The sequence below is a fragment of the Vicugna pacos genome, chromosome 26 (assembly GCF_048564905.1).
Source record: "Vicugna pacos chromosome 26, VicPac4, whole genome shotgun sequence".
NCBI lineage: Eukaryota > Metazoa > Chordata > Mammalia > Artiodactyla > Camelidae > Vicugna > Vicugna pacos.
In genome coordinates, this window is record NC_133012.1 from 20,751,006 (window position 1) to 20,765,391 (window position 14,386).

Here is a 14,386-nt window from a genome sequence, read left to right on the forward strand (position 1 = left end):
ATCGAGGACAAGAAAATCCCAAACTGTTTAAAAATTAAGCAATACATTCATATGAGAGGTCATAAAGAAATTAGAAAATATTTTGAACTGACTGATGACAGACACAAAATTCAAAGTCTGTGGGATGTAGGCAAAAGCCATGGGCAGAAAGTAATTTAGAGCTTTAAGGACGGAGGGGGCCCCACACGGAATGGGGATGGTGGATGACCACAAAGGTCCCTCCTGGATTCTGTGCACACATGCAATGTAGAACCACAGTATAAAAAAACAAACAAACAAAAAAACTTACCCTTAATCGTGTAGTGGAGATCTCAGCTTTTAAAATATCAGGGTCATATTTAGTACTGGACGAAGATCCTGAGAATACTTCCAAAGGGAGAAAAGAAAAAAAAAAATGGTAACTTGTACAAGCTGCACAACTAGTTGTCAACTTGGAATGTACAAACTCTAAAAACAACAAGATTTACATGCTTCTGTGGATACTTACTTATTTTTATTACTCCTTTATTGTCATTCATCAGACACCTAAATATAAAAAGTCATCTTCAAACCTTTATAATCTTTTTTTTTAAACTCAAGAAAAAGGAATGTTATAAAGACCCCAGTGCCACATTGTTTTCTGGATTTTATATCTATGGATACAATCTTAGGGGAGCTCATTGCAGACACCATTTATCAGAGCTTTGCATTACCCAGAAGCTTGTCATTTCAGTAGAACTTCTGAGGCCATCATAGCTGCTTCTTTAAACAAGGCCAGCTCCAGATTATCCGTTTTTGCAATGAGAGGGAGGTGGATGAACTCAGGTGGGCAAAGAAACTTCATTCTAGCTAACAGCTCCAGTTTTAGTTTTGTCTCACTAAAAATATCGTACAAGAGTAGCCAAAAGGGCCAAATTATTCGCCCTGATCTGAAAAAGTAAAAATTACTCTCCAAATGAGGAGACTTCTACCTGGAATGGGGTCGAGGGGTTTTACTGAGAAACCTGACCTGTGCCCTCACCCTCGCGTGGCCTTCAGGGACTCCTGCCGAGGAAGAAACAGGACTCAAACTGGAATCCCACAGAAACCCAAGTGGCCTTCTATTACCTACGATTTGGTGCCCATTTCTAACGTCTGAACAGCCACGCTGTACTTACAGCTGGTGCGAGAGCTCGACTTTTCCTTGTAGGCATCGTTTAACCGGACGTATTCATCCAGCGCCAGAGCCAGTCTCTGCTCCTTCACGTGGTACAGCTCCTTCTGTGTCCGAAGGGCGTCCTGAGCCACCGAGAGATAGTCCTTGAGCATCTTCTCCTGTTCCCCCCGCCATTGTTTTCTGGGGTCTTCAATCTGTGTGGTTTCTGAAAATACATCAGAGTGGGTTGTCTTTCAGATTTTAATTATGGCTTTTTGGAATTGGATTTAAGCTTTAGAAAAAGTAGCCATCTTTAATTCTTATGTCCTCTAAGTAGTTTACTAGTTTATTAGTATTACCAAGTGACTTCTCCAGAAACTTGATACAGTATTGGTTTTATTTCACCCAGTCCCGCCCCATGCCCACCCCTTTCAGGTCCTTGTCAACAATGTACTCTCTCTGGGAATCCATCCTACACAATGTTGCCGGAGTGAGATTCCATAGCTGCGATCAGGCCATTCCTTTCAAGAACTCTCTGGCTCCCCAGTACGTTCAGAATAAAAGCCAAGCTATTTATGCCGGCATTCAAGGCTGGTAGGATCCAAACTCAATCTACTTCCCGTGGCAAGTGCTTCCGTTCACTTACAGCAGGACTCCTGCCATGCTAGCCTCGACATCAGCGCTACTCAGTCTGGTCTGCAGACCAGCACCAGCCGTGAACTCTGCCTCATGTCCGTGACAATAAGGATAGAAGTCAAGTCCCAGACAGCAAGTGCAGAAATCAAGGGTAAACATTTTGAAATGTTTACAGTAATTTCATACAGTTATTATATATCTGGTGACTCTAATAATAACACTAGGGCATGCATTTGGTATTTCCCTTTTTTTTCATCTTTCCTAATTCATTCTGATTGTATTTTATAAAAATATCAGTCAGTCCATTGTGGATCAAAAATTTTAAAACAAACAAAAAGAACAAACCCTGGTTCTGGGTTGAGGAGAACACCACCATGCACAGCTTCCGCACACGAGCATCACGCAGAGAGCTCTAAAGTGAGCCCCGGGTCAATCAGAGTTTCTGTGGGTGGAACCCAGGCAATGGTAGGTTTACCAGCTCCTCCAGTGATTCCCAAGAGCGGCTGTGGCTGAGAGCCTGTACTGTGCAACAGCTCATATACTGCCTCCTCCAGGAAATTATGAAACTGTTCAAATAATCTCATCCTAAACTTGCTCAAACCTGCCTCCTCGGCCTCACCCACTCCTCCCCGAGGAAACCACAGGAAAGGCTCTCGCCCATTAGGTTCTCCTTCCCTCCTTCTGCCTCATGACCAACCCGGTGCTTCCCCACGTGGTCCTGCCTGCTTGATGTGGCCCCTTCTCTTGGGAACTGTAAGGAGGACAGCTTCTTTCGATGGTACTGACCTGTGTTGTCACTCAGTCACTTGGAGAAGTTAAATCCCAGGTACAATCAAGACAGATGGGTTGGCTATCCAAACGTAATATGCACATTCATTTCCAATATATATATATATATATATGAATGCAACCTGACTCCAAGTATGGAATTCATCTTCCAACAAACAGAAATTTATGGTCTTAAAAGAGCGTTCATCACTGTGGATGACCCACAACCCTCCTCAGCTCCTCCTATTCCTGCCCCCAGAACATGGGCTGAACCTAGCGACTCGCTTCCAGTGAACGCCACCCAGACCAGGAGGCGGGATGTCACTTGAGACTAGGTTATAAGAGGCTGTGACCACTGTCTTGCTCTCTCTGCCTGGATCTTCTTGGCATTTTTGCTCTGATGAAGCAAACTGCCATGCTATACGCCATCCTGTGGACAAAGCAAGGAAGGAGGGGGAGACCGGCCAGCAGCTGACAAGGAATTGAATCCTGCCAACAACCACGTGCGTGAGCCTGGAAGCAGACCCTTCTCCAGTCACTCCTGGAGGTGAGGCAGCCTGGCCAATACCTTGAGGACAGCTTGGGAGAGACCTGGAGACAGAGGGTCCAGCTCAGCTTCGCTGGGATTCATGGCCCACAGAAACGATGAGATAACAAATGTATTTTAAGCCCCTTAATTCTGGGGTAATTTGTCACAGTGAGATGTAGAACTAGTAAACTAATCAAATAAAGAGATGATGCAAATTGAAAATGTATACGAAATAAACTTGAAATGTTTATGTTATAATAGTCATAGTAACATGTGCTCCCAGCTCTCTCAATACCTTTATAGGTTTCACCTAATCGTATTTCCCCACATACTGGTGAACTGGCGTTCTTTCAATAAAATACTTGTCAACGGCTAAACTGCCACAGAACAGTGAAAGTAACACTGATTGACACTTAAATGAATAAAGTACAATGATAATAATAATGATAATAATGAACTGTCGCATTTGTTTTGGACAGATCAGAGAAACCCTTAAATATTGTACGTTACATGAGACTCAGCAGGAAGCAGCAACATTTCTGAAATACTGCACCACTCAGACATGAACTACAAAAGAGGTTCCCAGAGGCGCCTTAGAAGAAGGCTTCACAAAGCAGGACTGTGCCTCATCTCCAACAGTTATATTTGCCGAATGGATTGGTGAAGAATATTTATTAAATGTAAATACTCAAAAATACTCATTATACAAACGTGGTATTTTTTTTATTAAGACCCGGTGGTCTTGGGAGATCACTGTATTATAATGCAATATACTTTGCATGTTGTCTACTATAGGAAAGAAGTAGTATGTCACCTACTGTTAAAATGTCCTGGACCTCAAGGGAATTCACATCCCATCAGTTCTGTAGATGTGGAAGTTTACAGACAGAGAACACACTGTGAGGTACAAGAGCTTATCAGCGGAGACAACATGAGACTCTTCAAAGGAATGTTATTTCTGTCTATCATGCATATTTCTACTCTTTCTGCTATGCTCGGGAAGAATGAATGAAATGAATATGAGAGTCTCCTTGTGTAATATAATCCTGGTTGAAGTGAATTGAAAATATATTGAAAACTGTGTGTGTGAATCAACATGAAAAAGTCTGGAAGGATACACACTAAAAGGTTTAGAATACTTAGCTATCTCGAGTGGTGTGAATATAATTTCTTCTTTTTATTTACCTATATTGTCTACTTTCTCCTATGCACATCTATTACTTCTATAAGATATTTTTTAAAATAGGGAAAAGAAAAAAAGGTACAAGGTAACGAGGTCTGAATTAGGCAAATGGCAGCAAAAATGAGGCTGAAGGAGCAATCTGAAATTATATTATAGGGGGAAAACCCAACAAGAATTGGCAAGATGATTCTACATTTTTCAATTCAGTAATCGTGAAGACTATAGTGTTTCTAAAAATAATAACGTCAAAGGGAAAACTGAAGAATCCCATTTTGTACTTGTTTGTTTTGCAGCTTTGATGGCAAAGCAGGTAGCAGTGCCCTGTAACTGGAAAGGTCTGACAACTATTAGGACAATCAGAGCCAGAAATACAGACAGAAGAGACATCTGCACAGTAAAGGCTGAGGACAGCACTGCTGTAGATGAAGGCCAGCCGGCCGGGGAGGAGGGGACCGAGAAGAGAAAGGGACTCTCAAAAGGAATACGAGGCAAATGAGCAGAGAAAGAAGGAGCAGTCTGGAGGAAGGAAAATACCAGGCTGAAGGAGAAAGGCGTAGCCATCTGTGTCAGCTCCACGTCCAGGTGAGAGAAAAGGATGGCCGTGACTGAGGAGAGGTCCCTGAACTTGACCGCTCTGTGAAACATGCAGAGCACCACACATGAGTGATGCTAACTAGTGAGTGTTAGCCTCACTTACTAGCAGAATGCGTTTTACTTAGATATTTTAAGTATTTAAATTTTTTCTTTATAAACTATCCTAACAGTTTATCGTCTTAGGAAAACATAAAGGATAAAATAAGACAGAGATGAAATAGAAGGGCCGAAGGTTTATTTCCTTTCTTCTAAAGGAAACAGCTCCACATAAAATATCACATACACCTGAGGAGTCCTCATCAGTCCTGAGCACACGCATTGCTTCAGAGCTAACACGGAGGAGCTTGGTTCAGGGTAACACGAAGGGCACACCATCCCACCTCTCCCACTGATCACAGCAGAACACCAAGGACGGCATACATAATACAATAAGGGAAGACTCTAAAAAATAAATTAGAGCAAGAAGGACCGTGGAAGGAAATGAGAACTCCCAGAACGGCAGTGAGCGCCCACCTCTGTTGTTGGCGTTGTGCTTCCCAGATCCTCTGGAGCTGCACACACAGGTACAGATGAACAAAGACTCCAACACAAGACCGACTCTTTCTTGCCAGAGGACTGGAAGGAAGGTGGGTGTTGCAGGACAAAGCTTTCTGGAGTCTCCCACGGTCACGCCAGACGAGCCCCAGGAATGGAACCTGCAGCCCACCCCAGGCTGGTTTCCTCCCTGACTTGTCCTAAGACACACGCAGCCTGGGAAGCACCCAACTGTGCGGCGAGCCTGAAGCCCCAGCTCACCGGCCTGAACACCAGAAAAAGGGGGTCCAGGGGGCGGGAGGGAGAACACGGGGAGGGACGAGAGCAGAGCCCAGCCCGGGAAGGTCTGTTTAAGCTGGCTGCCTGTTTTTAAATTGGGATGTTTGCCTTTTTTAGTGTTGATTATCAGGAGTTCTTTATATGTATGCCCTGGCTATGGGCTCTGTCAGACGAGTACGAGTATTCACCTGTGATATTGTGTGTATCAGTAGTACATTCCTTAAAAATACAGTGAGTGAGAGATTCCATCCACAGCACTGAACACACACTCCATTTGTCTCAAGCTCTAGAACAGGCAAAGCTAGGCTGTGATGACAGAAAATTGGAACGGTCTGCAGCAGTGGGGGAGGGGTGGCCGGCAAGGGGCAGGGAAGAGCTCATGGCAGGCGGGGTGAGAATATTCTGTATCTTGATTGAAGTGGCTGCTACAAAGGAGTATACAACTGTCAAAATTCACTGAATACACACTTAAAAATCTGCATTTTCTTATATGTAAATCAGACCTTAATTACTAAAAGACAGAAAAAAAAATTAAGGTGCAACTCTGACCCTACCAAAAAGTGATTTACTTATGGCTGTAATGATAACATCAAAACCTTATAAACAGTACTTCATAATTACCTTCTAGTTAGTTATACGCATCCCGCCTCGACAGGTGCACCCCCACTCCACATACACAGCCACGACAAGGGGAATTGTATCATAAAACACGTAAGGCCTAAACTTTCATTTCAAGGTCAAAACTTTCACTTCTAGTATTTAATAGTGTTACACAGAAGTAGTACTAAACAGCCAAACATTCGTTATTTCATTTTTTATTGAAATAAAGAGAAAATAATGCTGAAACTATACAATGTCAAGACACAACATATGTGTGGACCAGCTGTTAAGAGAAGGTGATACCATTTGCTCCCTAAACTACTTCTCAGGAATGTCTTTAAGATTAATGAGATAATGGACCAGATCCTTTTCAGTGGGAAAACTGCTTATTGTGGGTAACAGGGGCACTTTAGAGCATAGTAAATCCATCAGGCCACTGGGATACCATTACTGCACCAAAGCAAAATGGCAGACTTAAAAATTTATATCTTGATAACCAAGTTTTTTAATATTCAGAATGGTGCTTTCTGAAACAAATTTATACTTGCAATACAGTTTAATTTCTTTAAAAACAAACAGAAAGCTTTCCATCTGTGAGCTGAACAGTAAAGCTCTTCCTTTCTTCTCACAGGTAAGAGTTTATCATCATACCAGGCATCCAAAGATAGAGAAATAAAGATGCCCACAAGAAGCTCGTTATTAGTGAGGAAAAATACACAAATAAATAATTTAAGTACAATATGACAAATGCTTTTTAAAAATCCCTAAGGACCTGATACTTTAGAAATCCCAGCACAGGCACCGACTCCAGCATGGGGGCGGGACTTGAGGTGGAGGGTCAGGGGCCCGAGGAGGCCCTCGGGAAGCAGTGGGGCCTGGGCAGACGGACCCTGGAAGGAAGGGGCAGGTGGCGGGAAGGGAGGATCTAGAGGTGGAGCAGAGCGATCAGGGCTGGACCAACAAATGCAAAGAAAGGCAGGAAGCCCGGGAAGCCTGGGGCACAGCTGGGGTGTCACCAGTGCCAGGGCAGGGCGAGGGATGAACACGGAGGCAGTGGGGCAGACTGGAAAGAGCCTTCGAGTAAGGAATCAAATACATGCGTCTGGAACCCTGGAAGAGACTTAGACAAGTTTGGCAGCCATCAGCCTCAGGGAAGAAACTGAAGTCATCACTCAAAGAGATCTGCGGGATGCCCCATGCCCGCCTCCCTCCGCCAGGACAAGAGAGGCGGACCCCGACCCCAAGGCACAGCAGCCGAGGGAGGAGGAGCCAGATGGCTCGTGGTCTCCACAGGCCCCAGGCCTGCGCTGCAGGGAACTCGTGTCCTACAAAGGCGAGCAGACAGACAAACAGACGGACTCCTTTCTCCCTCTCTGTACCCATAAGCCCAGCTCCATACACAGGCCTCAAATTCCAAAGTGAGCATTTCAGTTAAACATCAGTCACTGAGAAAGTAGGGTTTTAAACTGTAAAATGTTCACTCTTTTGCATGACTCTATATTTGTAGGGAATTACTTTTCTGATATGTTTGCTTTCACCAAAAAGAAAAAACTTACTATTTATGTGATCGATGTAGTAGACACCAATCTGAGGGTCGAAGCCGGCTTCCCAGCCCCAGGGCAGCTCATCCCCAACACAGTCGGCAAACGACAAGGGCTTCGTTAACCTGCAACAAAGCAGAGTCAAAGCACAGGTGATTCCTTCCACCCAAGCACACCTGCCAAAAGTCAGCACCCTAACCACAGGTGAAGCGTCCAGGTTGCATTTTTGCTGATGTTGTTCCTGTTTCTAGAATTTCCACTGCTATATTCGAAAACTTAGAGAGAAAAAGAAAAACAAGGCTAAAATGCAGGGATGAATATCTGAGTAAGTAGCAATAAGTCATAATAACCTTTCAAAAATTCACAGCTTACGACTGGGAGATAAAGCTATATAATGAATAAACAAGGCCAAACTCAAATCAGAGAGGACTCCAAGCTGAGTCAGGAGCACTGGGGTCCAGCTCTACAGCTAAATAGCTAATCCCACTAAAAAGGAAAATTTGCCCCAGGAGTTGAGCGCGGAAATTATCACAGCAGTACCTCTAAGGCAAGACATACACCAGGCTACACTAACTTCAGATTCGGACGCTCTTCTATAAATGAACTCGACTGTGAGTTCCCTAAGAGCTCTCCTTGAGAGGGAGGACAATAGACCTTATTTTTATAAGGACCTTGTACATAACAGTCCCTCAACAAAACGTTTAATGGAACCAAATACACAAAGTATTTATACGTCAGTGTGATCTCGCTTTTTGAAACCATTTTATACTTTGTCTTCAAGCTTTAAAACTAATGGGGAAATTAGTTATCTAAGCAGAGTACAGGTTTCAGACTTAATTCTGGGTTGGCTTTCTCTCTCACCTCCTTCACTTTTGCTTCTGAGATGTTCCCTGGCTGTCGGAGCAGCCACGGGCAGGCCAGCACTGCAGAGCAGTCAACCCCCTGCTGCAGGTGGCCAACCTCAGTGACATCTCTGCTAATTTACTGCGCTGGCACCACCAGCACAGCTCCTACGTACGAAATCACTGGAATCCCTTTGATCCTTGCTAATGAATATCAATAATCTCATAGCTCAACTGAATTACAGGTCATTTTCAGAGTCACATCATTCATCAGAATAACCACCTGCGTCATCTACCCTTCAGAAAGCTGGGGAGAGACACATGAGAAGGAACGAGACCCTTTCTTCCCAGGTGTGGCCTGCAACAGCCCTCCTCCAAGGATGTGAAACACCAAGGGGTGAAAGGAGGGAAGGTCTCTTGTCTCTCAACCTTCCCAAAGCATGAAGTCTGCCCCTGCAGATGGCTCCAGGGGCACTGGCTTGCGAAAGCAGTCCAGCCGACAGAAGTGAAAATGAAAACCAGCTCGGCCGCCGACTCACTGCCATTCCTCCTTACTGGGCACCTCTCTACACCTGAGTCCTTCTCTTAATTTTAAGTGGTGCTCACATCCCTTATCCTCTCCCTGCAATTTAACTACCTCCTAAGATATAAAAAGGGATTAATTTAGAAAAGTGTCTAGGACATGGTCAAGCAGTCAATAAATATTAGTGATTATTAATCCAAGCACGACACGTGAATTCTCTCTCTTACTGTCCAGGGGGGCCGAGCCATGCAGCACAGTACAAACAGTGTTTCTCACGACCAGCAGCGTCCACATCTAGCAACTGGTTAGAAACAACAAATTCTTGGGCCTCTGGTCAAACTCTCCAGGTAATTCTGGAGAATTTGGCTCAGAAGTTAAGAACTTGAAACTTGGAATCAAAGGGACCTGGATTCAAATCCTTTCTGCCACTTACTTGCTGTACAACCTACGACAGGTTATGAAACTTAAAAGCCCCTGCTTTCTAATCTATTTTTTTTAAGGTAGGGAGGGGGGAGATCATGAAGTTTCAATGAGAACCAAACAGTATAATGCCTAATGGGTGGAAGGCTTCAATATGCATTGGAGGAGTGAAATCAATCTGACATCTTCAGCAACGCCCCCGAATCTGGCAACTTGCCACATTCACTTTGCAAACCTGGAGTCAATTTGAACCTAATCTGAGTCCAGAAAAATCATGCTCTTAGGACCGTGCTCAAATTCCATCTTACATCATAAAAACTGCCCAGGAAAATTGAGGTTTCTCTTGACAAAGGAATTAGATACTATATATCAAAAATCCCCACACCAGGGCAAGTGGCCCTGTCTTCATATACTCTGCCTGTAAGACTGGGCTTCGACCACCTGATTAGATAGAGCCTCTGGCATATCATTCTTCTGAGGATTCTCCCTCCCTAAACTCCTTTGTCTCCGCTGTCTAAAAGGCATATGCATCCTAAAGAAATAAAGAATAAGGAGACATGGAAATGCCAAGTGTAAATGACAAAAGGGAGATATTACAAAAGGTTTATCCTGGCACCAAATCAACATGTTTAAGCATGCGTATGACATGAATATATTTATTACTTTTAGAATTAGAAGTCACAAAAGCTTCAGAACGTGCACCGTGATTACAAGGTACGGTAATTTGATTACACTTGGAAATATTCCAGTTTTCCTATTAATTGTTCAAAAGATAATAAGCATTTTATTAACTGTCACTGTTCTAACACTAGAATTACATCTATAAGTATCATGTAATTGTGAACTCAGTTAAAAATTCAGATGTTCCCATTCCTGGAATTTTAACATAAAAGTTTCCTTGCAGCGTTACTTCGAAAGTCAATTTAATACTATATTTTCTGTCTCTGCATAAATACAAATTGCTTTTCCACACTCTATCAAGAAATATTTATAAATATACATATTTATAAATTTCAAAACTGTAAGATTTAATTCTTATCCAAATAATAAAATGTAAATAGAATAACATTCTCAGGTACCAAATAAAATTAAGCACACAGTTAAGCTGCCACCCTAATGAAGAAAACATATTAGTATGATACTAAGAAGTAACACGAAACAAAAAGAAGTAACAGATGTATTCCAAAATTGGAAACAGTATGACTTAGAACAAATACAGTGAGTAGAAATGGTGATTAGCTTCTAAATTTCTTCCTCTTGTTTTTTGCACAAGGAATCTCTGAAATAGTCAATCTTCCTTTGATGTTAAGGAAGTAAAAAGTGGATGCAGCTTGCTGGATCCCCACAAAGGAGCAACATCATGCGAAAAGCCTGAAATTAACAACCGTCTTTATGCTAAATTCCAGAGATTACTCTTTGCTTAAAAAAGTCTTCCTTTGCACCGTGACTAATGTGAAGAAAATGGCAATTTATTGCAGCACTTTGCCACAGTTTACATACAAAATTTGAACTTCGCATGGTATTTCCTCTCCTTGTGGGCATTATATCATCCTTTTACACAATCTGTCATTTAGTATTTATTGTCAGGCCATGGATCCCTGTCCTGCGATGTAAGATGCCACACACAGATTTATTTACTCTTCCTAATTATACGCCGGAGAATACCGTTGTGTGTGCAAGCACAAGTCCAGAAACAAGAGTTTGTGCTAATTGCAACCAAGTTTGTTCCTTGCTACGTTAAACGAAACACTTGACAGAGAAAACCATTGTCAGGTTAATAAAACTCTTGTCACAATTCCAGCCTCCCAAATGTATGGTTTAGCGTGAATGTTAAAGGTCTGAAGAGTCATTTTCACTTTGCAGCATCTGTTGTCGGCGTCACTGAACTAACTCCAGGCAGCGTTCGCATGGTCACCTGTCTGCAGTTACTACAGGACCAGCCACACCCGAACTGCTCCAAGAGGCAGGGGAGAGGTTACAGGTGCGCCACACAGTGTGCATTTTAAAGGGAGGGTTATAAAACACCAGAAATCTCTATAGTTCTGAAGGAATTTAACTTAAAATGATGGTGATTAGTCCCCTCAAAACAAATTTCTGTTTCGGTCAACACTCGGGGGGGGGTGGGCGGGGGGGTCACTGGCAACGCAGACGAACACGATGAGCGGAGGGGCAGGAATGAGTGAAGAGAGGCGGCAAGAAGGAACCGCCTTTTAAGAGACGTTCTACAAACCTCTTCAGAGGCAGGTAACGCAGTTCGTTCTGTGTCTTTGGGGAAATTAGCTTCAGTCCTTCAAGAAGAATCGTATCAGACGGGAGGCAACAGCCAGACAGGGAAGGCTGCAGGCCTGGGGCGGTGGAGGGAAGCGGGGAGACCTGGTCTAGGATGTGCGCGGCTCATCCAGAGTCACTGGCTGGGGAGAGCATCACGGGGTCGTCTGCACGGGCTCATTTCTTCCCACTGAGTTCCTGTCCTCCTCACCCTGTCTGTGCTCAGACCTCCTCCTCCACGTGGGCCCAAGGTCCGGTCTCCCCACAGCTCAGACCCAGCGGGGCCAGTTTTATCCTAGAGAACTAATTTAGTCCTTCCCCCATGTGATGGGCTTTCAAACACTTAAACACAACAATCTGGTTTCCCAAGTCTGCTCTCCTGGAACCCGAGGGCCATTCCTCTCACCGTTTCTCACCTCTCTCCTCCACTCTCCTGCCCTGGTTCTGTCTGCTCCTCCCTGCTCTGCAGTCTCACGCCTCAGTTACCACGTGTCCATCTCCTCTCCATGGCTAACTTCTTCTCCCTCAGCCTACAAGCAAACAGGGCTCAACCCCCCACCTCCTTCAAAGAGCCTTCCCTCAAGTCTTCTGGTCCCCTTTTGACATTAACTTCCTTACCGTTCACTCGTTGGGACCCTGAGACTTTAAATCTGGACGACTTTAGGGGCCCTATCAAAATCTCCTGTATGCCCCAAGCCTGATCCTCTAATTACGGCAGGGAAGTGCTCCCGCAAGGCAACATTTGTGAGTAATCCACTTTTGAAAGAGCACAGGCTCCTGCTGGTGCTTTAGGGACCCAGACATATTATTTGCAAAAATGTCAATACTTACGATATTCTATGCAAAAAAAGGTCAATTTTTACATACAGTAATTATACGAATAATATAAAACATTTACCGAATGCGTCCTGAGTACCACAGAGGCTTTGATATCTACAAATGTGGGAGTTAAATCCCCATAAAACTCTGCAAAGTAGAGACAATAATTATCGCCATTTGAATACCCTGTGCAGAAAAAAACTTAACTCAAACAAGTATGATTCTGCTGCACACGCCTGTCTCTCTAGCCAGCGTGCACGGTTTCCAGCCATTAAGGTTACTGTTCAGAATATGCCATCACGACCGTCACCTCGTGCATGGACTTAACTACTGACACGCTACTTAGATTTGACTGTCCCAAATTTCTGGAAGAAACGGTGAGAAAGGCATCCTTTAAAAGAGTTCTGGAGGGAGAGGGAGGGACGGGAACTGGACTTTTAAGATGACCCTGCTGATCAGAGGGACAGAACGCTGCTGGTGTCTGAGAGCGTCCGCGGTCCGGCAATAACGGCCACACACCCTTCGACGCGGGCCTTCCCACCAGAGACCTTGGCGGCAGAGGCTGCAAAGAAGTGAAGAATGAAGTCCAGTCACAGACAGCGGAAAGGTAGATGTCAAGGACACATAACTCAAATTCTTTAGAGATCTGGCCAAAGATCAAGAGGAGCTTTCAAAAAATATTTCTCTCTTTTGACATGATTTGTAGACTGAACAGTAATCTTTAGGTAAAACTGTGTGATTTACACATGTAACTCTTAAACAGGAGGTTGTAAAATGAATCAACTTAATTGTTTATTATATCTATATATATTTTTTAACTAAAATATAAACAACTGTTGTTTATATTTTAGTTTAAAAGAAAAGTTGGTGCTAACAAGGCCAAAACTGTGGATTACATCTCCCACGAGGGCTCTTTAGTGTAAGATTGGCCTGAAAATGCTGAGTTAAAGCAGTGGCTTATTAGAGCGGATTGCCGGGCCCACTCCCAGCGTTTCTGACTCAGCAGGCCAGGGGCGGGGCCTGGCCTCCTAGAACCCGCATTTCTGACAAGCTCCCCAGTGTCGCTGCTGCTGCTGCCCCTGGACCACACTTGGAGAGCCACTGGTTAAGGGGCCCAGATTATAGCCGTAATCCACCCAAGTGATGGAGAAAACGAAAACCAACTTGATTTACAAATGAAACTGTAGGCAAAAGCCTGTGCTTCAGAAATAGCTCATTATGAAAACTGTAAAAATGTTTAGGCAGAATTAATGGCTTAATAATACTCAGATTTGGGCCGCTTCACTTAATTTTTAGTAAACTATTTTTCGCCCTCAAAGAACATTTGAATAATTTTAAAGTAAGTCCTTCAAAACCACGGTTTTTCTTTCTCCTTTTCTCACTTCTATATGAAATACATAGTAGCAAGCATTCAACATCATCAGTCATCGGGGAAATGCAAATCAAAACCACACTGAGGTACCCACTAGGATGGCGACAATGTAAAAACCAGAAATAACAAATGTAGATGAGGATGTGGAGAAATGAAAACACTATCCATGGTTGATCGGGATGTAAAGTGCTTCAGCCTCTACAGAAAACAGTCTGACAGCTCCTCAAAGAGGTAAACACAGAATTACTGTATAACCTGCAATCTGACTCCTAGGCATACAACTAGAGGAAACTGAAAACCGGTGCCCAAACGACTGCATGTACGCGCACGTTCACAGCAGTACCATCCGTCACAGCCCAGACTG

The 14,386-nt window shown here is 43.6% G+C and overlaps 1 protein-coding gene across 2 annotated transcripts in view; it reads right to left on the minus strand.

Annotated features, from left to right (window-relative positions):
• The window catches only part of WWC2 (WW and C2 domain containing 2), a 127,374-nt gene that overhangs the window by 57,744 nt on the left and 55,244 nt on the right, over positions 1–14,386 (minus strand). For both annotated transcript variants that reach the window (XM_072950492.1, XM_072950493.1), the window contains exons 2-4: positions 7,794–7,903; positions 1,137–1,340; positions 290–366 (exon numbers count right to left, since the gene is read on the minus strand). In XM_072950492.1, the coding sequence (XP_072806593.1) occupies positions 290–366; positions 1,137–1,340; positions 7,794–7,903 (391 nt within the window). The remainder of the gene's footprint in view (positions 1–289; positions 367–1,136; positions 1,341–7,793; positions 7,904–14,386) is intronic.